This window comes from Mauremys reevesii, linkage group 3, assembly GCF_016161935.1.
Source record: "Mauremys reevesii isolate NIE-2019 linkage group 3, ASM1616193v1, whole genome shotgun sequence".
Lineage (NCBI taxonomy): Eukaryota > Metazoa > Chordata > Testudines > Geoemydidae > Mauremys > Mauremys reevesii.
In genome coordinates, this window is record NC_052625.1 from 113,131,186 (window position 1) to 113,156,299 (window position 25,114).

The window sequence follows — 25,114 nt, forward strand, 5'->3', positions numbered from 1 at the left end:
CCATCCTCAATACTGCTATTATCACTATTGTTATCACTGCTGGGTCACTGCTGCAACTGCTGTTGCTCATTAACATTACGTAGAAAATCTATGAATAGGATAAACTTGACATTTTACAAGAATATTTAACTTAAAATCATGCCTTTTTTGGAGGAAAAAAATAAAACTTTTAAAGACATGAGATGTATATGCTTCCTTGGCAGATCTTCCAACTAAGAAACATCAACTGCAAGCATTGAATCTTTTGGTACTACTCCTACCTGAAGCAAACAGAGACACTTTGAAGGTTAGATTGGCTATTCACTTTTTTAAAACAAAGTATGCATTAGAAAAGTGAGCTTATTTTTAATGTATCTAGTGTGAAAAGTTCAAGTACCTTTTAATATTTTAACTAGCTGGTTGTTACTTTTTTCATATTTGAGGTAACTTAAGACAGAGAGTAACATTTTCAAAATTGTGTAAGTGACTCAGAAATCTAAGTCTCATTTTCACAAGTGACTTGAGCACTTAGGAGTCTAAGGTTATGTCTCCACTGCAGTTCCCAGACGTGATTGCAGCTTGGGTGAACATACCTGCGCTAGCTTTACCCAAGTTAGCAGGGCTAAGAACAACAGTGTAGATGCTGTGCAGCAGGCTTCAGCAACGCAAGTAGGTATCCAGGGCCCTGGGTTGGCTTGTAGACTTCACACTGAAGTTCACACTGCTGCATCTACACAACTATTTTTCATCACACTAACATAGGTATGTCCATCTGAGCTGTAATCACACCTCAGAGTGCAGTGTAGACATACTTTCAGTCTCATTGAAATTCTGTGGGACTTAGATTCCTAAAGTTCCCAAGTCACTTTTGAAAATGAGTCTCGGGCTCCTAAATCAATTAGGTGTTACAATCTAAATACCTTTAAAAATCTAGGCCTTAAGCACGCCTGAAAATTTTACAAGAGATTCTAATAATAATGATCTTGTAATGAACCACCTCTCCTTCAAACCTTCTAATCACAATCCCAATTCAGTACCTTTTCTGCAGCATCTATTGCTGGTTTAAATGGAAAAACAATTTTAGAATAGCATAGAAATAAAAAGGAAATAAACTCACTTGAATGTGATGGATGCGGTTGTTTGCCTATATCCCAATTTTTTATCTGTACTGTTTATGTTCCCTCTTTGTGAGTTAGGATTTTCCTTTGATACCAACTGCCCCCGTTGCTCTAAACCTTCCAGATCACTTTGCTGTTTGGCTCTGTTCTCCTCTGCTAAGCTTTGATTTTGGTCACTGTTGAAATTGCACCAAAGAAAATTTTTAGAAGAGCTGTATATGGTGCAGAGTTGCCTGGATAAGTTTTTTTTTTTTTTAGTCTAGTTTGACAAAACCCCCACTGGAAATGCACAGAGGCTGGGCTAGAGATAGCTGAAAGTGTCATTGCTTAGAGACTGACAGGTGCTTTGTCACTGTGACAGAAGCAGTTCCACTGACTACCTGTGGCCCACAAAGCACTGCTCTACTCATCTGTAGTCTGCATGACTGGAGTAAATAAAGGCGGCTTTCAGCACAGCTGAGGGTCCCAGAGCCCAGGTGCCAGCCTGAGCCCAAATGTCTACATTGCAGTTAAAAAGCCCCAAGAGCCTCAGTCATTGCCTAATTGCAGTGTAGACATACCCTTAGATGCCTTAGAAAATTTTACCCCAAAGCTAATGAAGAATGATTTACTTCTTCACATTTTAAGTCAGGGTTTGACCTCACCAGTAAAGTGGTGTAAGGAGGTTCATATTGCAACCTTGTGTATAAACCCATCTGCACTTCCCATCATTGTTTGCTTTTTTATATAACTCTATTTTTTAACAAGGACATAAAAAGCTTTTTCAAAGAATACATAACATGATTCTTCACTCTATATGATGTTTTCATGTGCAGAACTTGCCTTCAAGTGCTACTTTCATTTCAGATACTGCTTGAATTCCTCGAAAGGGTAATTGAACATCGTGATAAAAATAAAATGACATTAAATAATGTTGCAATGGTGATGGCCCCAAACCTCTTCACGTTTCATGGGTTAGGCTCAAAGACTATTGAACAAAGCGAGTTTGTTATGGCTGCTGGAACAGCAAACGTCATGCGCTTTATGATTAAATACCAAAAACTTCTTTGGACAGTAAGTTTGTTCTTTAAAAAAATATGCATTTTTCCTAAGTCTTACAAAATCACAATCAAACCATCATTGCTTTCAAAGAGCAAGGAGGCATAAGAACCCCTACCAGTGATGTAGAGGTCAGATTGACACACTGGAGGGGGAGAGGGGAAGGGAGGGAGAGGCAGCAAAGGGCATAGCTGGGCCTTAACTGATGGGTAATTTTCAGTGAAGTTACATGAATGGTAAAATCATTATAAATGAGAGGAAAATTAGACTTTTTCAGTCTGACGATTAATGTGATATAGAGACTATATATCTATGTAGAATACCTGACCTCAAAGATAAGTCATCTGGGATACCTGTGTATAGTCTATAACAATGACCCATCTAATGAGTAATTTGTTTCTTTCAACCTCAAGATCTTTGTTTTGAAATGCATTTCTGAATAGGGCCAGTCATTGTCCTTTGAGAAAATTAGTTGTGTCATGACAGTTCCTATGAAAGACCTACAAGCAGGATATAGGTCAGCCCTGTGAAATTTGGGGCTTTGTTTTCCACTAGCTACCTTAAACAATCTCCAATCTCCTCCAACAGTCTAACACTTACAGAATTATTATGGGGCAAACTCTGTAATACAGATTCCTTATGTAATATTTTTTGATTCAGGGAAGTAGAGACACTATGTGAGGTCCCAGTTCTGCTACTCATACTCATGTTGAGACCTTACTCCTTAAATAGCCTCATTAATTTCAACACCAGCAGATCCCAAATGTGGGGTCAAGGCCTTAGATTGTTTAAGAGTGTTTGTTACTGGAAATAAATATTAACTTTTGCAAGGCCCATCTGACAGCCTGTCACTTAGAAAGTTTTGGTAGGTGTTTAGTATTTCAAGGAAGTTATATGTGTGTTAATAATTAAGATGCATATTCTTTCAGATTCCTAAATTTATTGTCAACCAAGTGAGAAAGCAAAACACTGCAAGTCAGAAGAAGGAGAAAAAGGACAAAGCTATGAAGAAACTGCTGAAAAAGATGGCTTATGACAAAGAAAAACATGAAAAGCAAGACAAGAGCCCCAATGATGTAAGAAAATAGGCTCTTGTCAAATCATAGTTATTGGGCCATATTCTCCTTTTACTTAGAGTGAAGTGAATTGATTTACCTGGATGTAACTGAGAGGTGACTTTCAATTCTTGGGTGTCCAACTAGACACACCTTAAAGGGACCTGATTTTCAGAAAGTGCTGGGCACCCATCCTGTGAAAATCAAGTGCCATTAGGGTTTTTTCAGTTTGGATACTCAAAAAAACAAGCACACAAAACCACCGGTTACTTCTGAAAATCTCGTCCTGAAGTATTGTCTTCTTTTATTGTGTTTATATATCCTAATAACATTTAAAACATGTTCATACATTATCTTTTAGCAAATAGTACAAAGGCTTAATTGGAGACTGTTAAACTTCCCAAAGTATATATTATGATTGTTGCTAAATATGCACAGAATTGATTGCGTTTCCAGGTAGAAAATACCTTTTCTGCTGCTCTTTGAATTTTCTGGGTACATTGTCATGATTCCAGCACAATGTTAATTGATGGTGAACCATAGAAGAGAGCAGTGGAAAGCCACCCCAAAAGCATAAAGGTCTATGCACCACATTCTTCTTTATAATAATTCCATTATATAGAACTACACTCAGCAACTATATTTAGAGGGGGGGCGGGGGGGGCCACCAGCAAAGCAAGGGCTGCTGGTGCTGTAGTGGTGGCTGGGGGCGGGGGGCGGGGCGGCGGCAGCGCTGCCCTGTCATGCGGCGGTGTCCCCGGGAGCCGCCGGGACGACGACTGACGCATGACTGCGAGGGAGCGGAGAGCGGCTCGGCGCGCTGGGCTCCCCGGCTGGCGGCGGCGGGCGGCTCAGCCGCCGGCAGCGGATCCGCGAACCGTCCGCCGCCGTCCAGGGGGGCCCCAGCCCCGGCCGACCCGACACCTCTGCTCTGCATGCATGGCGGAGGTCCGCTGCGCTCCCGCGCGGCGGGCGCCGCGCGATGATGACTTGGGGGGCCAAAAAACTGTAGCCGCCCCTGGTAGTGCATATTATTCAGTTCTGGACACTACCAGGTCAGATGGTAGCCACGTTGGAATGTGATCACAACTGACTGACAGTCAATAACAAGGGCAGTGAAACACCTGTCAGGCGCTGTAATACAATATCTGGGTGGGGAAAGGAAAGGGATTTTTAAAATCTAGTAGACTGAGAGGATTTTTTTTTTTAAACAGGAATGAGGACAAATTGTCAAGTTGTTAAGTAACCAAATATACAGTAGAACCTGTACAAGACACAACCCTTATAAAATCGCTGTCATAGTATTATAGAAGATTAGGGTTGGAAGAGACCTCAGGAGATCAGCTAGTCCAAACCCCTGCTCAAAGCAGGACCAACACCAACTAATCATCCCAGCCAGGGCTTTGTCAAGCCAGGCCTTAAAAACCTCTAAGGATGGAGATTCCACCACCTCCCTAGGTAACCCATTCCAGTGCTTCACCACCCTCCTAGTGAAATAGTGTTTCCTAATATCCAACCTAGACCTTCCCCACTGCAACTTGAGACCATTACTCCTTGTTCTGTCATCACTGAGAACAACTGAGCTCCATCCTCTTTGTAACCCCCCTTCAGGTAGTTGAAGGCCGCTATCAAATCCCTCCTCTCTCTTCTCTTTTGCAGACTAAACAAGCCCAGTTCCCTCAGCCTCTCCTCGTAAGTCATGTGCCTCAGCTCCCTGATCATTTTCATTGCCCTCTGCTGGACTCCCTCCAATTTGTCCACATCCTTTCTGTAGTAGGGGCCCCAAAACTGGACACAGTACTCCAGATGTGGCCTCACCAGTGCCGAATAGAGAGGAATAATCACTTTCCTTGATCTGCTGGCAATGCTCCTACTAATGCAGCCCAGTAGCCTTCTTGGCAACAAGGGCACACTGCTGAGTCATATCCAGCTTCTCATTCACTGTAGGCCCCAGGTCCTTTTCTGCAGAACTGCTGCTTAGCTAGTCGATCCCCAGCCTGGTGCATGGGATTCTTCCATCCTAAGTGCAGGACTCTGCACTTGTCCTTGTTGAACCTCATCAGATTTCTTTTAGCCCAATCCTCCAATTTGTCTAGGTCACTCTGGACCCTATCCCTACCATCCAGTGTATCTACCTCTCCCCCCAGTTTAGTGTCATCTGCAAACTTGCTGCGGGTGCAATCCATCCCATCATCCAGATCATTAATGAAATGCTGAACAAAACTGGCTCCAGGACATACTCCTGGGGCACTCCGCTTGATACCGGCTGCCAACTAGACATCAAGCCATTGATCACTACCCATTAGACCCGATGATCTAGCCAGCTTTCTATCCACCTTATAGTCCATTCATCCAATCCATACTTTTTTAACTTGCTGGCAAGAATACTGTGGGAGACCGTATCAAAAGCTTTGCTAAAGTCAAGATATATCACGTCCACTGCTTTCCCCATATCCACAGAGCCAGTTATCTCATCATAGAAGGTTGGTCAGGCATGACTTGCTCTTGGTGAATCAATGTTCACTGTTCCCGATCAGCTTCCTTTCCTCCAAGTGCTTCAAAATGGTTCCTTGAGGACCTGCTCCATGATTTTTCCAGGGACTGAGGTGAGGCTGACCAGTCTGTAGTTTCCCAGGTTCTTCTTCTTCCCTTTTTTAAAGATGGACACTATATTTGCCTTTTTCCAGTCGTCCGGGACCACTTCCGATCGCCATGAATTTTCAAAGATAATGGCCAATGGTTCTGCAATCACATCAGCCAATTCCCTCAGCACTCTCGGATGCATTAGATCTGGACCCATGGACTTGTGCATGTCCAGCTTTTCTAAATATTCCTTAACCTGTTCTTTCATCACTGAGGGCTGCTCACCTCCTCCCCATCCTGTGTTGTCCAGGACAACAGTGTGGGAGCTGACCTTGTCTGTGAAGACAGAGGCAAAAAAAGCATTGAGTACTTCAGCTTTTTCCATATCATCTGTCACTAGGTTGCCTCTCCCATTCATTAAGGGTCCCACACTTTCCCTGACCTTTTTCTTATTGCTAACATACGTGTAGAAACCCTTTTTGTTACCCTTCTCATCCCTTGCTAGCTGCAACTCCAGTTGTGTTTTGGCCTTCCTGATTACACCCCTGCATGCTTGAGCAATATTTCTATACTCCTCCCTAGTCATCTGTCCAAGTTTCCACTGTCTTAAGATTCCATCCCATTGTATTCTCAGATACAGAGTACAATTTGGCTTCATATTCATTACAGCACCATCTTCATTAAGCAACCAATTTTTGTCAGTCCTGGAAGTGATTACTAAGGATAGATTTCAATGTAACAGCCACTCAGCATAAACATATTCTGATTTTAAAGTGCATGTGGTTTTTGGAGAATTTTTTTCCTGTTGGTCTGAAACATTGGATCTTCTAATTGGATTGTCACTCTTAATGTGGGATGTTTACCCCAAACACACAGGTTGCATCATTATTTCCAATTAGTTAAATATAACTTACTTTTTAGTTTATTTACCAGTAAAATCTACTTTATTAAATTTAATGTATCTGAAAAAGACCCTGTGAAGGTAATAGATATTTTAAACACACAACCAAGTAACACCAAATATGTGTTTCCCTTGTATCATAATGAATAAAAATTGGGCTTGGATGACTGTAACAGATCTACTTTAGCAGAGGTCATATTCCAGATTTCAGTGAGCTAGAGACATCTTGTGGAAGGCTGTAAAACTGCACTGGCCTGAATTGTCTGATTTCCTATTTCATTTGTGGCTGTGGGCAAGCTTTGATACATAAGGACTACAGTTTATCAAGGCCATTAAGTAAGCAAGTTTATCAAGGCCATTAGGCCAAAAATTAGACCTGTCAGCTCTTTGATTTATGCCACATGTGTATGTTGCAAATCCCTCTGATCTTCCTGTCTAATTTGTTCTTTTGTCCTGGGTAACAGGATTTAGTTTTTTCGCAGCACACTGCAGCATAGGATTCATGTTTATATCAGTTCCCTATTTTCTCACAGGAATAGAACAGGCAGGCAAACTGGAGAGAGGCTGAAAAGAATGTACACATAAAAATCCATGTACTTGTACAAAAACACAACCCTGGGGGTTTGTTGCAAGGTGATGTAACAGAGAAGTATATACTTTTACAAGAAAACAACCCCTAATTTGTATAATTTAGAGATTTTTTTAGGAAAAGTTGAAGTATGCATGTGACATTTAAAGGTAGGTTAAATAACTTGCCAGTTAAACTTAGATGTCCATTTCTTCACAGAATTAAAAAAGCTGATGGTGTATTTGCAAGGCAGCCATAATTTAGGAAGTAGAAATATATCAGTAACTAGTTATATTGCTATATTAAAGTCCTCTCCACACAGTCACTCCAAGAATACCCATCTGAAGAATGGTCATTGTGTGACATTCTTTGCAAAAGTGCTACCTCTAGAGATGGTTGCTCTGGTATCAGTGTTGTACCATTAACAAATCAGCATTTCAAAGTCCTGTATAGAGTGGCTCAGAAGTGGCATTTGCGGGCATGGTATTTGACTGCATTTCTGCCATTAGGCAAAAGCTTAGTCCTTGATCCTGCAAACAAATGGATCAGTGCAGACCCTTGTATACAATGAACTCCATTCAGGTAAAAGAATCTGCAACATTGCATCTGTACTGCAAGATGGGGGCTAGAGTTTTCAACGTTTCTTACCTATATTCAGAGGGCTGATGCCAGATTTGAAACATCTCTGAGCAGGACACAATTTCAAAACAGACTGATTCCCCAGACACCACTCAACTTTCCTTCCAAATACACATGCAGACAGTGAGTTTTCCATCTATCTATCTTTTAAAATGGAGATAGCCAAACATTAACATATAATTCCTTTACACTTATCATTTAAAATAGGAATGGCATATAGAGTCTTTGAAAACAGTTCAGTACAATTAGGATGTTGGCACCTAAAAGAATGCTGCCATCATCTGCTGCAATACAGAAACTGCAGCAGAATATAGTGAAGTAGTTCAATCAATCACTATTTTTAGATCTTTTTTATTTTTAACTGATGTTGGTGGTGTTGAGCATTTACAGTCAAAAACATCTGTGTCTCTCTCCCCCCGCTCCCCACAAGCCATTTAAGAATTAGGACCGTTTCATGTAACGGATCATAACCCAGCTGTAAATATGCCTGTATTATTTCAAGTACCGACTTTAAGTCTGAAAAGGCTCTGTAGGGTTACTGAAAAATCGAATTTCAGTTTATTTCATAAATCCTTGTTACCTGTACAAGGCATTCCATAATATTTGATGCAGGGAAGCACAGTATTCATATTTGGATATCTCAGACTTGTGATTGTAATGTATAGTTCCTGATTACACGAAATGCCTTCTTACAGTGATGAGACAGTAAGTGATACGTCTGGACTTGTTCTTTAGAATACTGAAATAACAGAGATAACTGTAGAATACTGAGTTTTCAGGACTCTCAGGAGCACATCTTTAATTGTCCATCTGTTTCCTTGTTTGCAGCATTAGACTTCTAAATAAATGGGGTGAATGTCTACACAATTTACATACCGTGCAGTCCCACAGAAGTCAGTGTGTGGATTATAAGTTAATGCCATAATTTTAAAATTACCGAAATGTGCAGGATAGTTTCTAAATGGCAGTAGGGTCTCTCTTTCACCCTATAGCCTGTGTGTGGGCGATTATCTTCACCTTTCTGCAGAGCACATTCCCTATGCACCATTTAAGTTCCACTCTTAGAATAGGGGCTAAGTAAGACTTAAGTGTTAGACAGGCTTTGCTTTAATGACTACTTCTTAGAAGCTCCAGAGGGTTATTTGCTTTCCAAAACATCCATATTTACAGCTGTGTGGGCCAGATCCATGGCTCTGGTTAAGTCTCCTTACTGTTGCGGTGCAAGGACCAAGCTGGACTTGAAATCAGCTTTCGTCAGGCAACTGGGGGTTCCCTTGAGGTAGGAAAATCTTTGGATGGCATAGACAGTTATATGTCACCCACTATCCCTTCTTTCTTGGCATAGGGGACATTACAGGGCAGAGAGGGGTCATGTCACAGGCAGGACAGAGCAGTCCTTGGCTGCATAATGGTCCAAGGTAACTTAGCTGTGTTGTAGCTGTGTCAGTCCTAGGATATTAGAGACAAGGTGAGTGAGGTAATATCTTTTATTGTACCAACTTCTGTCTCTCTCACCTTGTCACTCAAGGTAACTTGTAGCAGCCAGTTTATCCCATGATGAGACTCAGAGATGGGAAAAGCAGAAAGATACTTTAAAGCCACTTTTGCCTCCCCTCTTCTCTATCAGCTGCATTGAACATAGGCTAGGTGGGGCTGAGGATCGCTCTTTGCAGGTAAGGTATCCTCGATGTAGGTGTGGTTGAACATGAACTCCCCCAAGAAATTTAGGAGTTGAAGATGACAAGAGGTTCATTTTCCTTAGCTATGAAACAGGTTTTCCATTTGACCTATGACCTTGATGTCACAATATTGTGGAAATTCTTAACACACTTGTTCCCACTCACACAATCAAGCCAAGCAGTTTTCACACACATCCATCATATGCCAGATGAGCAAAAAAATTAATCACTATAATCCAACTGAATACTAAAATGAAGGCTGATTTAAATTTACTGTGCAAAACACAATGAAAGGCTATTCAGTATAATAGCCTTTCCACCCTCAAGATTGCTCCCTTGTTGACAGTGAATATGTTCATAACAGTTCTGAAGACAGGCAAGAGCTATTTAAGCACAAGCTAGTTAACTTTGTATATACAGTTTGACAGATGCTTATGGTCATGATCACTATCACTGCTAGTAGTTTCTTGCAAACTCTTGATCAGTTGTAAATTCTTTAGACATGACTAGGTGTTAAATCCAGCAGTTCAATTCTGAGAGTTGTAAAATACATGAAAAGACTGTGAAAGTAGCTGGGGTACAGCCTAAGGTGTGATTGTTCTTAGTCCACTGGTTTAAGATCAGACTTATTTTATCACTGCAGAGCTCAGCACCATGGTGCAATTTACAGTCTGATGACATTTGTACTCAGTACTGGTTCTACACCGCTCTAACTCTACTGATTTCAATGGAGTTGCTCCAGATTCACGTTGGTGTACGTGAATATTTCAAGGCTTACTTCTATAACCTCTGTACCTCTGATATTATTAACTGATAATGAAATAACAAACATTCAGCTTTACAATCACAGTGTTTAGGGGAAAAAAAAGAGAATTACCTTTCAGAACTCCTCATACTTCTTTGCAGTAACCCTGACTCAGACTTCTTTTCCTATCAAAACAAGGACATTTGGAGGCAGGCAAATGGTAGTTTATGTGTACAGAAAAATTATCTAAATTTTCTAAGAATAGAAATTAGGACTGACTATATAAATAAATTATGCCTTCTTGTAATGCCAGATGTCAGTACTGTATATTGAATAGAAAAAGCAATCATTTCTCTGCACTGATATAAGTTTGATATTCATCACCACGGGATTTATAGATTGAAATAAAATATATCCATTATGTAGTCAAAAGTGCATGCTGAGTAGCTGAACAAAGTCTTGAGAACAAGAAAAGGAGGATAAAAGCTACACAAATGATTTGTGAGTGTCTATATATGAAAGGGAAAAGATTTTGTTAAAAAAATCAATTGAACAAATTAGGCAGATCTGTGAATACATTTGTAAGATCTTTTGTGAAATTCAGGTTAAAGGAAACTGGAAATTTTTGCCTGGCGCTAGTGCATACAACATCTCCTTTCTGAATCTGGTTCATGTATTACTATTTCAAACACACAAACTTCATAACATGCTGAAATTGTCTCTTAATATAGCAATAATCGTTACTGTTATCATTCATAACATCTATGGAAAATAATTAAACCTTACTGTTCTTTTGTTATAAAGTTCTCTATTGCCATTAAAAAGAGATTTGAGGGTCTGATGTAATTTAGTAAATTACAATATAGTTAACATTTTTCTGCAGTGATGTAGACAGTAGTTAAGCATACTTACAGAGCATTGTACTAAATTACTTATTCCATGCAGTATTTGGAGAAACTCATCAAAGCCAGCTGCTAGCAGCTTTGTTCCAATTTCATTATTGCTTTGCAGGCTGATGTTCCTCAGGGAGTGATACGGGTGCAAGCGCCTCATCTTTCGAAAGTTTCCATGGCAATACAGCTGACGGAAGAACTAAAAGCCAGTGATATAGTAGCCAGGTTTCTCAGCCAGAAGAGGTACAAATCCCTTTTTGTTTTACTAACATTTCAAAATAAGTGGCTTTTAGTATTTCATATCACAAAAAACGTTTTAAAATAGTTTGACAAAAGAGCAGATATGGTTAACAATTAAGGTGAGTTTTCAGTGACCACATGAGCTAAATTTAGCCCGTCCAAATAAACGTTTGATGAACTAACGATTTGGATTGTTCCAAGAAGCACTTCTAACGCTCCTTACAGCCTAAATCCTTACATATTGAGGCCTTCAGGAATATGCCAAAGTGCAGTATGTTGGTAGAGAATTAATTGCTGTTTTGTCAGCTGGGTTAGGAATGGCATCCATGGAACATAGTAAGTTTTTATATCTTCCTGTGGAGAATTTAGCAGGGAACTCTAAGAAAAGAAGTCTAAGAGAAAAAGAAATGGGGAAAAGAGAAGATAAACCCTTCAGGAAAAAACATTAATTCATATCTAAATATATTTACATCTATGAGAGAGAGATACACACAGATGTAAATCAGTATCTATATTTGGGCCTAATCCAAATTCCACTGACGTCACTGGAAACTTAGGTGGACTTTAACATCATTAACTTAGGTGGACTTTGGATCCTACTGTGTTTGTGTGTGTGTGAGAGTGTGTGAGAGAGTGTGAGGGAGGTAATGCAAAATAACTTTTCAGTTTCTACATCATTTATAGAGTTATTAATGATGATGTAGTAGCATTCCATTCTTCTTAAGAATAAGAATTTATTCTTATCCAAATTATTTTTTTTTAAAGGGGCTTATGATTTTGGCAAAAAATTCCTTTCAGCTGCAAGTTGGCACATCTCATCGCAATCAGATGAGGATTTTATTGGTTTCACCACCAATTTTGGAAAAAATTATGGTTTGCTCCCCTTTTAGTTACAGAAAAATAAAAAGGAAAATAAGAGCATGATTATGCCTTCCCCTACACATTTGTACTGCTATATCAGAGATATGAAATGTATGATGGGAGCACTCATTTTTGCAGCAACAGTAAGAAGAAAAAAAAAAAATTCAGAGCAAAGCCAAGGAGCACAAAGTCAGGCTGCCACCATAAAAAGATTAATCTTTTTTAAAAGTCTCAATTCCTTCAAGTCTGATTTATTTTTCTTCTTTATAATTTACTACGCCGGATTACTCTTGTTTGTATTATCATACTGGTGTGATAGTGTTTTTCCTTTCTGTGTGTGCAGAGATGGGTAAAATAGAAATGAAGAGATAATTTCGATGCATTGTCAGTTTCCTTAACTACCATCGCATTTCCCAGGCACATTTAAGTGGTTTGATTGCAAGCTATTTGGTGGGATAGCTAATCATTTTGTTTTGTTCCTAACAGTGGAGTTGTCCAAGCTCTCAAGAAAGAAGAGGTATTTTTATATGAAATTGGAGGAAATATTGGTAAGGATGATTTCTCAACAGATTCCCTTGCTGAAATGAGATTGCTTGGCCCTAACTTTGCCCTCAGTTACATCCACATGACCCCTGTTGACTTACTGTGGGTGCATGTAGGTGTGAATGAGGCAAAAGTTTGGCTCATAAAGTTTTTAGAATAAATTATGGGCTTGATTCATTCATTCCATGGGTTCACCAGTAGCTCCCTGGACCCCAGTAGCTGCATGTTCATGCAGAGCCACCTGGCACAGCTTAAAAGGTGGGCAGTGCTGGAAGGAAAGGGAGTAGGGGCCAGAATATTCACATCCAGAGGGTTCACTGATTCAACACAGGCACCCTCTGCTGGCTTGGGTTCTGTGGAACCCTGTCTAGGCTCCCACATGCAAAAATGTCTGGGGAAAGATCTTTTGTGCCTCAGGGTTGCATGGGCAAGGGTGCACATCATATCACAGTCCTCCTTGGCAGATGAATCAAGCCCAAAGTGGATCGTAAGAGGTAGGTCAAAAGTATGTAATAATCTATATCATGGATATCTGCTAAGTTGGCATTCCTATTAGTATTTATTTGTGATTATTTGCATTTCTAAAGTATCCATCATCATTATATGAATATTTTTACCCACAAGTTTATATACAAAGCATGCTCCAACCAGAAACTGTCCAGTCTTCCTTTTTCATAACTTCCTACTTGAAGGGCCCGACTCTCAGAGCCCCCCCCCACCCCCCATGCCACATATATTAGCATTACAGACGCAAAGAAGTGAAGGCTGTAACTCACCCTAACAATGGCCTCTGTCCGAGCCACAGCAGAAGCAGATTCCGTCATTTTATGCCATGTAAAAAAGAACATTCTCTCCCAGCCCCTACAAGTTGTACCCTGGACAGAAGAGTCCCTACTGACTGCAGCTTCCATGCCAGTGTGAGGTGAGAGTGGTGGTCACTGAAGTAATGTGCTCACATCATTCAGGGCTTTGTAGATGAGGACCAGAACCTGGAATTGGACCCAGAGCAGCACAGGCAACCTGGGCAAAGTTGGTCTGTCCTGTTCAGCAGTTAGGCTGCTAAATACCATAAAAACTGTAATAACTGGGCAGCCTTCCTGGTATTTACCAGGTGTACCTTATAAGGGTAGTCGAGTCTGAAGGTGATGAAAGCATGGTTGTCTTCTGGCAGGAAAGCTTACCACCAATTCCTGCCCAGTCGTAGAGGAGAAAAAGAGGTTTTGAACATTGTTGCTATCTGAGTGTCTAGCAACAGAAAAGAGTCCAAAAGCTTTGAGTGTGGAGAAGAGATGAGATCATGGTCACAGGCTTTCGCATTTCTCTGAAGTGCTGTCTCCTGCCAACTGGCATCACTTCTGTTTTGCCTAGGATGAGCCTGAACCAGCTGCGTTTTAATCCATGGCCCTAGTTTACTCCGATAAGGCATCACAGAGACCTTAGTGAGAAGGAAGCACAGAGCTGGTGTCATCAGCATGTAGGTGGCATAGTAGCCCATAGCATCTTATAATCTCCCTATAAGGAGAGAGACATTATCATAGCTTCTCCTAATGAGTTATTTTTAAAAAGGAAAAGTATTTAAGCGCACTGAACAATAAAACTGTCTTTCTCTTCATGCTTACTGTTTGAGCTTCCCTTACAACCTCCACTCCTGTGTTCCACATCAAACACAGGGGAAGTCACTGTCAATGGGAAAGATTCCCTGGCCTTCCCGTGATGCAAGTTTCCCAGCTCTGAATAACAGGCTATTAAAACAAGAGAGTGGCTTAGTATAATTAATGCCAGAACACCATTTTGAATGCAGTGCTAGAATTTTTCTTTAATGAACAAAAAAGTGTTTCTTTCTAAAGTCTACACTGAGAATCACTCCCTAGCCACACATTTTAATGGGCTGAGCAAATTAAAAAATCATTCATGAACTAGAGAACATGAACTAGATTTACATTGTTTTTTCTATTAACTGTGGCCTGTTAAGTTTACCAAAATTTATATCTTTAAGCAAAAACTTAATACTTTTGTACTCTCTGCAGATGCTAACCTATTTTTTCTCTACCATGTTATTGCTTTAAAAATAGTTTAAACATTTATATCAAAACCAAAAATCATTACAATATCAGCTTTTATTATGGGCACAATTTACAATATGTTATAGACATGCTTCAGTTTTTCTAATACAGCATTATAAGGGTAACTAGTCACAAAGGTTTTTATTCTGTGCCTAATGCCTGATAAAAAAAATAGTATTCATTTATATCAAATGACTGCACAGGTTCTCCTTGTCTGTCTGCACAGATTCTCTGTATCTGTCAAGTAAGACTATCTTCTCAGTTCCATAAGGCTGTTTTTAGGAGAGGAGCATTTGTTTACTTTATAGCAATATTAATTTTATAGAAAAAGAGCTTGTAATTGACTTCAGTGGAAATGAGACCTATATGGTACTACATGTCAGGTATATTGTGGTAGTATATAATGTTTGTATATAAATAACACTGGGTTGCTTTGCATGTATGTGTGTAATGATAGTATATAATCTGAGTACACATATTTTGTAATACTGGGAAGTGCTGTGTGTGTGTGTGTGTGTGTGTGTGAGAGAGAGAGAGAGAGAGAGAAATTTTTACTGCTAATTTATATCTGGTTGCTTATTTTGTAATGAAGAAACCAGTTTATTGAATAGTCTCTCTACTTGAAATGTAGTTACTTTATGTGCCTGTTAAAGTGAAGATGTGGCAAGCTGGAGATTTTCTGCAAGCTTATTATGGCATATAGTGGAATGCTGGAAGCCTCCTGAGTAATCCTCCACTTTGCTAATAAACTCTTGTGATAATTGCATTTTATCACTCCTTATGTTTTCTACTTTTAATTACTGTAGCAGTTACTATGGGGTTGGTGAAGAGAAGCCTCCTGACTTTAAGCTATTGGGCAGGCAGACAGGCTGACTCTCTTTTCATTTGTTGTGTCCTGGCTCTTCGCTTGGCTGTCATTTTCTTCATGACATAGCAAACTCAAGCAGAGATTGCACAAAAGAGGAAAGAGCCAACAGCTCACTATAAAATGCAGCAATATGACCAATATATTTAATTATTGACTGTTGCTGCTGAGTCTTTCCTCCTTCATGTATATTCTGTGCAGGGCTGGTAGCATCAGCAGGTTGCCTGACACTACGCATTATAAGACCCTGTTTTCAGTTGCTTATAACTTTGCAAAAATGTAAAAGTTCGGGCTGAAATGTTCCATGCTGTGTGTCTGCCTCAGGCTGAGGGGAGGGGAGGCAGAGAGAGGGAGGAGAAATTTCATCCTAAATGGATAGGCTATTTCTGATAGCAAAGTTAGAGAAAACTGCCTACGTTAACCTTTTTTTTGAGACGCTCTTGTGCCTTCATGTTTGAAGCGGGGATTTGAAGTTTGGCAAGAGGGCACCCTTTGTGTCAGGGATGCAGTCACGAAATTAACGACTGTATCATAATGCATGTGCACAGGGGGGCTGAATTAAAGTTGCTCGTGCAACCTTAATTCTGGCATTTCCTAACTTTTGAATGCTTGACTTTGGAACCTTAATAATATTATTTCAGCATAGTTTGCGGATGTAATACGCGTATATATAGCTGATTAATTCCTTGAAGAACTTGGAAACATAGAAGACTACAACCCAAACAAGGAGACATATTCATGGTTCTACCTTTACTAATATTGACTTGCTGCCTTTCTAATCACTGCAATACTCTTATGGTCATTTATGCTTAAATTATTATTTTTGTAACAGCTACTAGACACTAGACTATGATAAAATAGCAGCAGAAGTTAAACTGCTTTTCTCTCCATGATTTGACCTATCACAACACAGCTGTGCACATTGGATACAAAGGGACTGTTAACAACAAGATCAAGACTGGTAAGAGCTGGGAGTGGTAAGGTGCACAGCTTTCTTGGTCAGAGGCCCCACCTCTTGAACTCCCCTCCAAAGGAATTGAAAATGACCATAAATATAACAACCTTCAGATCTAAATATAAAACTAAGCCTTTTGACTTATCCCCAGTAGCCTCAAATCCTCAGCTGGTGTAAATCAGCATAGATCCACTGAAGTCAATGGAATACCTCAATTTACATCATCCAAAGGATCTAACCTAATTATGGACAAGATACACTGCTCTACAGGCAAAATGCTTCTGAAATAAATGTAGTCAAACTTTACTAATTCTGGGTCACTGAGAACGAAAATGATGCTTAAAATTGTTGATTGGCTCTAGTTTTCAAGATATGCTATTGGGTCAGTATATACGACCCTTGACTTGGGAATAGCGGAGGATAAGTGAGTTATAAAGGGAAGGGATCTCAATTTAAACCAGAAATGACTAAAATACATCTTTGACTGGATCTATGAATAAATCTATGACTGGGTTTGGACAGTACTTGCTTTCTAGGCAAAACAATGAATGATGCAATCTGAAGCTGGTATTGCGTCATACATGATATGAATTGCATCATGTTATTCCTAGAAGTCATGGATGATGCAATCATAACGAAGCTTACATCACTCTGCTGAACAAATTGCCCTATATCAGCTCTAGAAATCATACAGTGTCATGCTCTCTTATTTGTCAGTGTTTGATTTTGCAAAGGGACACATTTCTGTTTAGCCAAAGTGAGCAGAGATGCCTCGTACTTGTGTGAACAGTGCAGATAACTTCTGCTATGTTTGTGGTGAAGTGACTTTTGCATCACAAAAGTGCAGTATAACCACTATGGTTAAGAAAGCCTATCACCTTTATTTTGGTTGCAAAATTGGAGATCAGGACAAGAGGGGGGCCCCACACATATGCTGCAACACTTGTGCAACAAATCTTCACCAGTGGTTGAACAGGAAAAGGAAATCTATGCCTTTTGCAGTGCCAATGATTTGGAGAGAGCCAACAGATCATACCAGCAATTGTTACTTCTGCATGGTGCCTCCGGTTGGGAAAGGTGTGTCAAAGAAGAAAAAGTGGACTGTGCATTATCCAAACATTCCATCAGCTATACGCCCAGTACCCCATGGAGAAGGACTGCCGGTTCCTGATGCACCAGAATCATTCTCACTTGAGTCAGACGAGGAAGAGGAAGAGGATGAAACTTCTGGTCCTGAACCATCAATGTCACAGGACCCACATTTTCTCCCATCCTCCTCCTCTGAACCACACCTCATAACACAAGGTGAACTGAATGACCTTGTCAGGGATTTGGAACTACCCAAGAGTAAGGCAGAGCTGCTGGGCTCCAGATTACAGCAGTGGAATCTCCTGGCAGGTGATGTTAGGGTTTCCATGTTCCATGACCGTGAAAAGGATCTTGTCCCATTCTTCTTCATGGAAGGTGATCTTGTAGCCTGCAACAACATCGATGGTGTGATGGCAGCCCTCAACATCGTTCATGATCCAGATGAGTGGAGACTGTTCATTGATTCATCGAAGACGAGTCTTAAAGCTGTTTTACTGCATAATGGCAATGTTTTGCCATCAATTCCAGTTGGTCATGCAGTCCATATGAAGGAAACCTATGACAACATGAAACAACTTTTGAGGTGCATAAACTATGACCAACATCAGTGGCAGCTTTGTGGCGATTTGAAGGTTGTTGCTCTCTTGCTTGGTCTGCAGTCTGGATACATAAAGTACTGCTGTTTTCTCTGCGAATGGGATAGTCGTGCAAGAGATTCCCACTACATCAAGAAAGATTGGCCACTCCGACAGTCATTGGAGCCTGGGAGGAAAAGTGTTCAGCATCCACCACTTGTTGAATCAAGGAAGATTTTGTTACCACCCTTACACATCAAGCTGGGTCTGATGAAGAACTTTGTCAAGGCCATTGACAAAACACAAGCAGCTTTCAAGTACCTCAGTGGAAAATTTCCAAGGTTAAGTGAAGCTAAGATAAAGGAAGGTGTCTTTGTTGGTCCTCAGATTTGTGAACTTCTTTGAGATGATGCATTTGACCATGCACTGCGTGGCAAGGAAAAGACGGCATGGATAGCCTTTCAGTTAGTGGCAATAAATTTTCTCGGAAACAACAAGGCAGACAACTATAGGTTGTTGGTGGAAAACCTCCTCAAGGCATACAAAAGCCTTGGTTGCAACATGTCACTAAAGATACATTTTTTGCACTCTCATCTAGATTTTTTTCCACCGAACTGCGGAGCAGTGAGCGACGAGCACGGTGAGCGATTTCACCAGGACATTGCAACAATTGAGAAACACTATCAGGGCAAATGGAGCCCATCAATGCTTGCAGACTATTGCTGGACAGTGACAAGAGATGCTCCATTTAATGAATACAAGAGACAAGCCAAGAAGCGCCGAGTAGACACTGAATAGGACTAAACTACATACATACTAGTTTTTTGCCTTTTTTGTTTCATAATAAATTTTAGTTATATAACCCTTTTGCTGATTTTTAAAGTGTTACATAAACAGGACAGGTGAAATATTATCATGTAAAGCAACCATAAACACATGAAAAGACCTAGGTTTACAATTTATGATTAAAACTCTACTATCTACACAATATACATAGACATAAAATGTAAAAACTTAAATAACTTAGAAACAGTAGCCAATCAGTTGTTTTAATTGTCATATTTGAATTCAGCACATCAAAATACATAATAAATAGCACATTTTATCTCTGAAGCAGATGACTTCTCAAAAATTGTAGACCAGTTATAATTAAAGTACAGCCTCTTCGAGTCAGAAGAGAAAAATAAGAGAGTAATTCTTGATATCACTTTTCCTCCGCTTTGTTAGATACCATGGTGATGGGCACAGTATAAAAACCTAAATGGATTGGAATAATTCTATGAATGTTGAAAATAAATTCCCTTTTTTAGGTGTACTAAATCTAATCACACTTCTCTTTTTATCAGGAGAACGCTGCCTTGATGATGATACCTACATGAAGGACCTGTACCAACTCAACCCAAATGCTGAGTGGATTATAAAGTACAAGCATAGTTAAACACATAACAAATTACAAAAGAAAAATCTGTGAACTGGACTTCGTAATACTGTGTATTCTACAAGGACAGGATGTTGTTTTATCATTCAAATGCATTGTACTATTAAAGGAATATTGTCAAGCTTATTCAAACACTTACAAGTGGTTTCCACTAACTTGACAACATTTACCACAGTCACCACGCAGCAATATCTGTGATCCTAGCTTTCCCCGCCACGCGTATTTAGACTCAGGAGTAATTGCATGGTAACTGAAGTTAAATGTTGACTTTTCAGCAGAGCCCCATGGCAGCGCCAGCGCGGGGCGCGGCGCGCCGCGCCCCCGGGTCCCGGTCCTCTCCTCCCTCTCCATCCTCCTGGGCGGGCTCGGAGGCGTGGGAGGGCCTGCATGCCGCTCGGCAGGTCGCAGGTCCGCCCGGAGCGGCGGGAGCCGGGCAGCGCGCGAGCGCGGCGCGGAGCTCGCGGGAGAGGCTGGACCCGCCAGCCGCCCGGGCGCGGCGCGGCGCGCGGGCCCGCTCCCGCTCGCCCGCGCAGGCATGGGGAGCGGCGGGGCGAACTCAAGCAATGACGCCCTCCCCAGGATGCCGCCCCAAGCGGGTGCTTGGCCCGCTGGTGCCTAGAGCCGCCCCTGCTTTTCAGTGACAACCACTGTACCTTGATAATGGTCCCATCTGGCAGGTCTTATGTTTGTATCTATAACCTTTTTGCGCTAGGGAGATCTATATTGTCTTTCTTTAGATATGTGTTTTTTATAGCGCCTAGCACGGTGGGGAACCCAATCCTGACTGGGGCTTCTGAGTGCTACAGTAATATAAATATTAAATAAAAAGTATGATTCCAGAGACATAAAGTTTCCTCGGTCACTGTGAGATTCAAAGGAGACAAACTGTAATGTAATATATCCTATCTCTGTCTTAATCAGTGTGCCCCAATTTTTTTCTTCTGGGGTATATTTTGATGAAAATTGGCTGATAGTGACTTTTTTTGTGAAAACTTCTATTTCTGCCCAGCATTCCTGCTAGACAAACTAAGTTCCACACCCTTTTATATTATTGGTCTGGTGATTTGATTTGATTCTTGATGGTAAAATTTTTTTAAATGGGATCACATGTCAAGGTCCATTTGAAAGCCTACAACCCTTAGTAGTGTCCTTTCTAATATTGGAATGTTAGTATCCAATGCAGAGGCACTGAGTTGTTTTACGGTGCCATACAGGGACATTGTGTACACTACTTTGGATTTTCTTAGACCATCTGACAGATTTCAAAACATTTTGCGAACTGCCAAAAACTGCCAGTTACTTATGAATTGCAGAACACAAACATTTGGGATAAATAAAACAACGGTGACGAGTAACTGTGGTCTGAAATTCACATTTAGCAAACTATCAACCCCCCCCCCCCCACAGCCTGTCTTCATTGCAGAGTTAACCCAGGCTCTTGCTTGGTGTTGCTGCTAAACTGGCTGCTGACCACACGCAAAACCCTCTTACCCAACTATAGTGGTGCTTTATACCTGGACTAGCTGGCCCATCCTGGGGTATAGGCTAAAGCCCAAGTTCTGCTTTCACTTGGGCTAGTAACCTGCCCACTTTGCAATGAGTAGGAAGGCTAAACCACTTGAGAGCTGATAGTCCATCAGTGCTTTCCCACAATTCCCCCCATATCCCCAGGAGGACAAACAAGTCTCAGAAGTCACTGGGTGAAGAAACATGGGATATGCCCCTTAGCGCCACACACACATGAGTGCAGCACCAATGGAGACCCAGTAACTTGAGTGTGGCAACTCACCTGAGCTAGATCAGTGCTGTTGCCACTCGGTTGATCTAACTCTGCAGCGAAAACATACCCTCTGAACCAAATTTTCCCCTTGGACACACTTACATTGATCTCATTGAATTCAAAGGGAGTCTTGCATACACGTCCAAGGGAAGAATCAGGCCTTTTGGACCTGATCCAAACCCAATGATGTCAAAGGGAATCTTTTCAATGAGCTTTGGATCAGGCTCTCACACTGTATTATTCACAAGTGAACTTAAAATTACACTGTTAGAACTATCTGTTGCATCAGCAACATAGAGCTGCAATAGAATATAACTGTAAAGGTTATAGAATGTGTTATTTATAGAAAGAGTTTTGTGCACATCTGCTGGTTAGTTATTCCATATAGATAAGACACGCAACAAATGAACAATTTGTGTTTGTGTGTTTTTGGTATTTTTCTGTTTTTGTTTTTAATCAAAACAACAGAGAATATTGCAATGGGGTAGGAAGAATTGTTCCCAGGGATTCTATAACACAAGCAGTCTTGTGGATAGAACAAAGACTATACTGTAAATACAAGGAAAGGAGTAAGAAACAAAAAAAAAATGCTTGAGCAAATATTTATGAGTCTAGAATGTAATGAATCTAAGGCAATTTAGATGTGTAATACAACAAACTGTGTGTGTTCATAATACTTTATCTGTCGTTCTTTAAAAAACAGATTACATGTTACTGGAACTCTAGATGTTATTCTAATCAGGAACAAAGTGCTGATGAGAAGAACAGCTGTAAAATTTCACCCTGGTGGCTAGATAATTTAAATAACGTTGTTGCTGGTTTAGTGCCATTACCTTTTTTTTTTTTATTTAAAAAGAATTTTTATAATTCTATGTTTTGTTCTTAATTCTCTTATTTTAATTATGCCTACGAAATGTACACAAAAGCAATGCTGACTAGTTGTTGAACTAACTTTTTGTTTTGACTGCCTCACTTCATAATCCGTACGGGTAGTCTATAGCTTTATATATAAAAGAGATGTTTCAGATGAAAACTGGTTTACTTAGTATTTTTTCTTCTTATGAACACACTTAGTGTTTTACTGTAGTCCGTATTTCCTTATGTGTTACTTTTATGTGCCCTGTACTAGGCCACACAGCTTTGGAGGTTTGAATGCCCAATTGGACAACAGCCAGGGACCTCAGTTTAAACAGGAAATTTATTTCTTTATCAGGGTGCTCCATCTTAGTCTACATTGCAGTCTTGGTGTGGGTTTTGACCCACCAAACTACAATATATACTTACAGTGTGTATATATATATATATATTGAAGCAGGCACCTCCAGCATTTCCTCTAAATACTATTAAAGACTTAACTGTAAAATGCAGCCAGTGCATAAGTGAAGACCAAAGAGCATGGGAGTGAGCTGATAAAATCCCTTTATAATGAAAAGACAGTATCGGAGTGATTGGTCAGCCAAAGTAATTTGGCGGTTGCCCTTCACTTGTCTGAATCTGACGATGTACTGCAGTGCATCATCCAGATGATAGGTTACTTCATCTAACCCTGACATAAAATAGGTGACATGAATGAGGCTGAAAATCATGCAACCGTCTTCCAGAATAATCGCTTTATGAAAGCATCACAGTGGGGGAGCGAGAGAACTGACCTACTTTTAGAAGATTTACCACACCAGAAGATATGAAGTTCATACTTGGCAATTATAGCATTTATTTGCTGTAAACTCCACAGGTGGGAAAGAGGGAGAGGATGTTTGTTTTATGTTAGAGATGGGTCCAAACTGGAACTCCAAATCCAAACATCTCCACACTGTGTGGAGTTTTGAAATATGGATCTGAATTTTGCAGATTGAGCTCTTAATCCATTGATGATGGAGAAATCTCATTTAGCCTCTTCAACCAAAACTCATTCTGGTGCTTCCTAATCTAACCACACTCCAGCAGTTCTTGAACAATGGTAAGAGATCTGGATATACTTTCCTTAACATTCACACCATTAGTGCAGAGCTAGTTGAATTGGAGGAGGTTATAGACTAAAGCCTGGTGGAATTCATCAGGGCCTCATACTTCTAGGGTCCTCTTTGTATTCCAGCAGCCTGTTGTTCAAACAATTCTGAATTGTTTTATCAAGCTACTTACCCCCTTCCCACAGATACACCACAACCTTTATGTTAAAAGTGTGTCTCAAAGGATGAGATATCTCTTTAAAACTCCCCAGAAACCTCAGGCCAGCTCAGCATATTAAAATTGCAGGTTTCAGCAGGAGAAAGGCTGGGGTCAGCTGCTGCTGAGAGAGAAGAGAAGCAGCCTGAGGGTGGGAGGGAGCTGTTGTTCTGCTGTGGTGGGAGGAGCTGGATGCTTTAGAAGAGATGCCTCTTGCTGCTAAGCAGACCTTAGATGTTAGCTACAACACCAGTTAGCCAGGGTGAGTTTTAAAAACCCAGGTGTGTCTCAGATAAACCAGGACTGCTAGCCCCTATGGTTGTAGCCATCTCGCTATGGATCAATGTTTGCCTACCCAGCCAAATGAATAAATAACCACAAACAGGAGAAAGCCAGGGGCCTCATTTCTCCAACCTCCTGCTAATCCCCCTCCTTGCCTCAAACATCAGCCAGGATAGTCCAGTTCCCCTGCCCCATCCTCTAAACACATATATATACACACACCAGCCAGGGGAGACCTCTGCCAGGCAGGGGAGAGCCACCACCTCAAAATGCCATGCCCCACTGATCTGCACCCCAGGGACAGAGGATTCAGGATGACCCACCTACCATAACCATAGCTGATGTGCGGAACAGATGGCAGGTAGGGCAACCATGTAGATAAGTTTCCATGAGGATGCTGGGAAACATGGAGGGTGTGTGTGCAGGTGGAAGGGTTAATGACATAGCATGTGTGGAAAGCATGATATATTTTGGGACATTGGGAGAGGACTGATAGAAACACCATGCAACTGATATCAGGAAGTGTATTTTACCCAGTGAATATCAAGTGTATTGGCTTCTGAGCTGGAAAATTTTAGGAAGCTGCTTGTTAAAATTTTGGCAGCATATAAATGGTTTTAAGATGACTATCTGATAAAGGAACAAAGCTACTTGCAGAATACACCTCCAGCCTATCAAAAGTTAAAATGCAGTGGAAAACTAACCAGATCAAATAAAAGATGTGCTAAATGAATATATGTCCTTTGTGCCAAACCTAAATATTTGTAAGCACCAGCCTTCTATTACACCTCAATTTTTGGAATGAAGCAGTCATTCAAAAGAATGAAATTTGTATGCTTTTAATCTCCAGTAATATTTATACAGCATAGTGCTTAAATGATGCAAAGCACTGTGCAAATTTGTACTCAAAAAACCTCTCTAAAGCAGCAAAATTAGTATCATCCCCATTTTACAGCTGGGAAACTGTTTCAGTGACTTCCCCTAAGGCCAAAAGGGGAATTGCCATAGAAAGCAATTCAATAGGGCTCTCCAGCAATTGCTGTAAAAAAATCCAGTAGAATT

At 40.5% G+C, this 25,114-nt stretch overlaps 1 protein-coding gene across 2 annotated transcripts in view; it reads left to right on the forward strand.

Moving 5' to 3' along the window:
• The window catches only part of ARHGAP18 (Rho GTPase activating protein 18), a 91,097-nt gene extending 71,003 nt beyond the window's left edge, over window positions 1–20,094 (forward strand). For both annotated transcript variants that reach the window (XM_039531363.1, XM_039531364.1), the window contains exons 10-15: window positions 204–286; window positions 1,944–2,150; window positions 3,065–3,211; window positions 11,317–11,441; window positions 12,786–12,847; window positions 19,736–20,094. In XM_039531363.1, the coding sequence (XP_039387297.1) occupies window positions 204–286; window positions 1,944–2,150; window positions 3,065–3,211; window positions 11,317–11,441; window positions 12,786–12,847; window positions 19,736–19,827 (716 nt within the window). In that variant the 3' untranslated portion in view covers window positions 19,828–20,094. The remainder of the gene's footprint in view (window positions 1–203; window positions 287–1,943; window positions 2,151–3,064; window positions 3,212–11,316; window positions 11,442–12,785; window positions 12,848–19,735) is intronic.
• The last annotated feature ends 5,020 nt before the right edge of the window (window positions 20,095–25,114 follow it).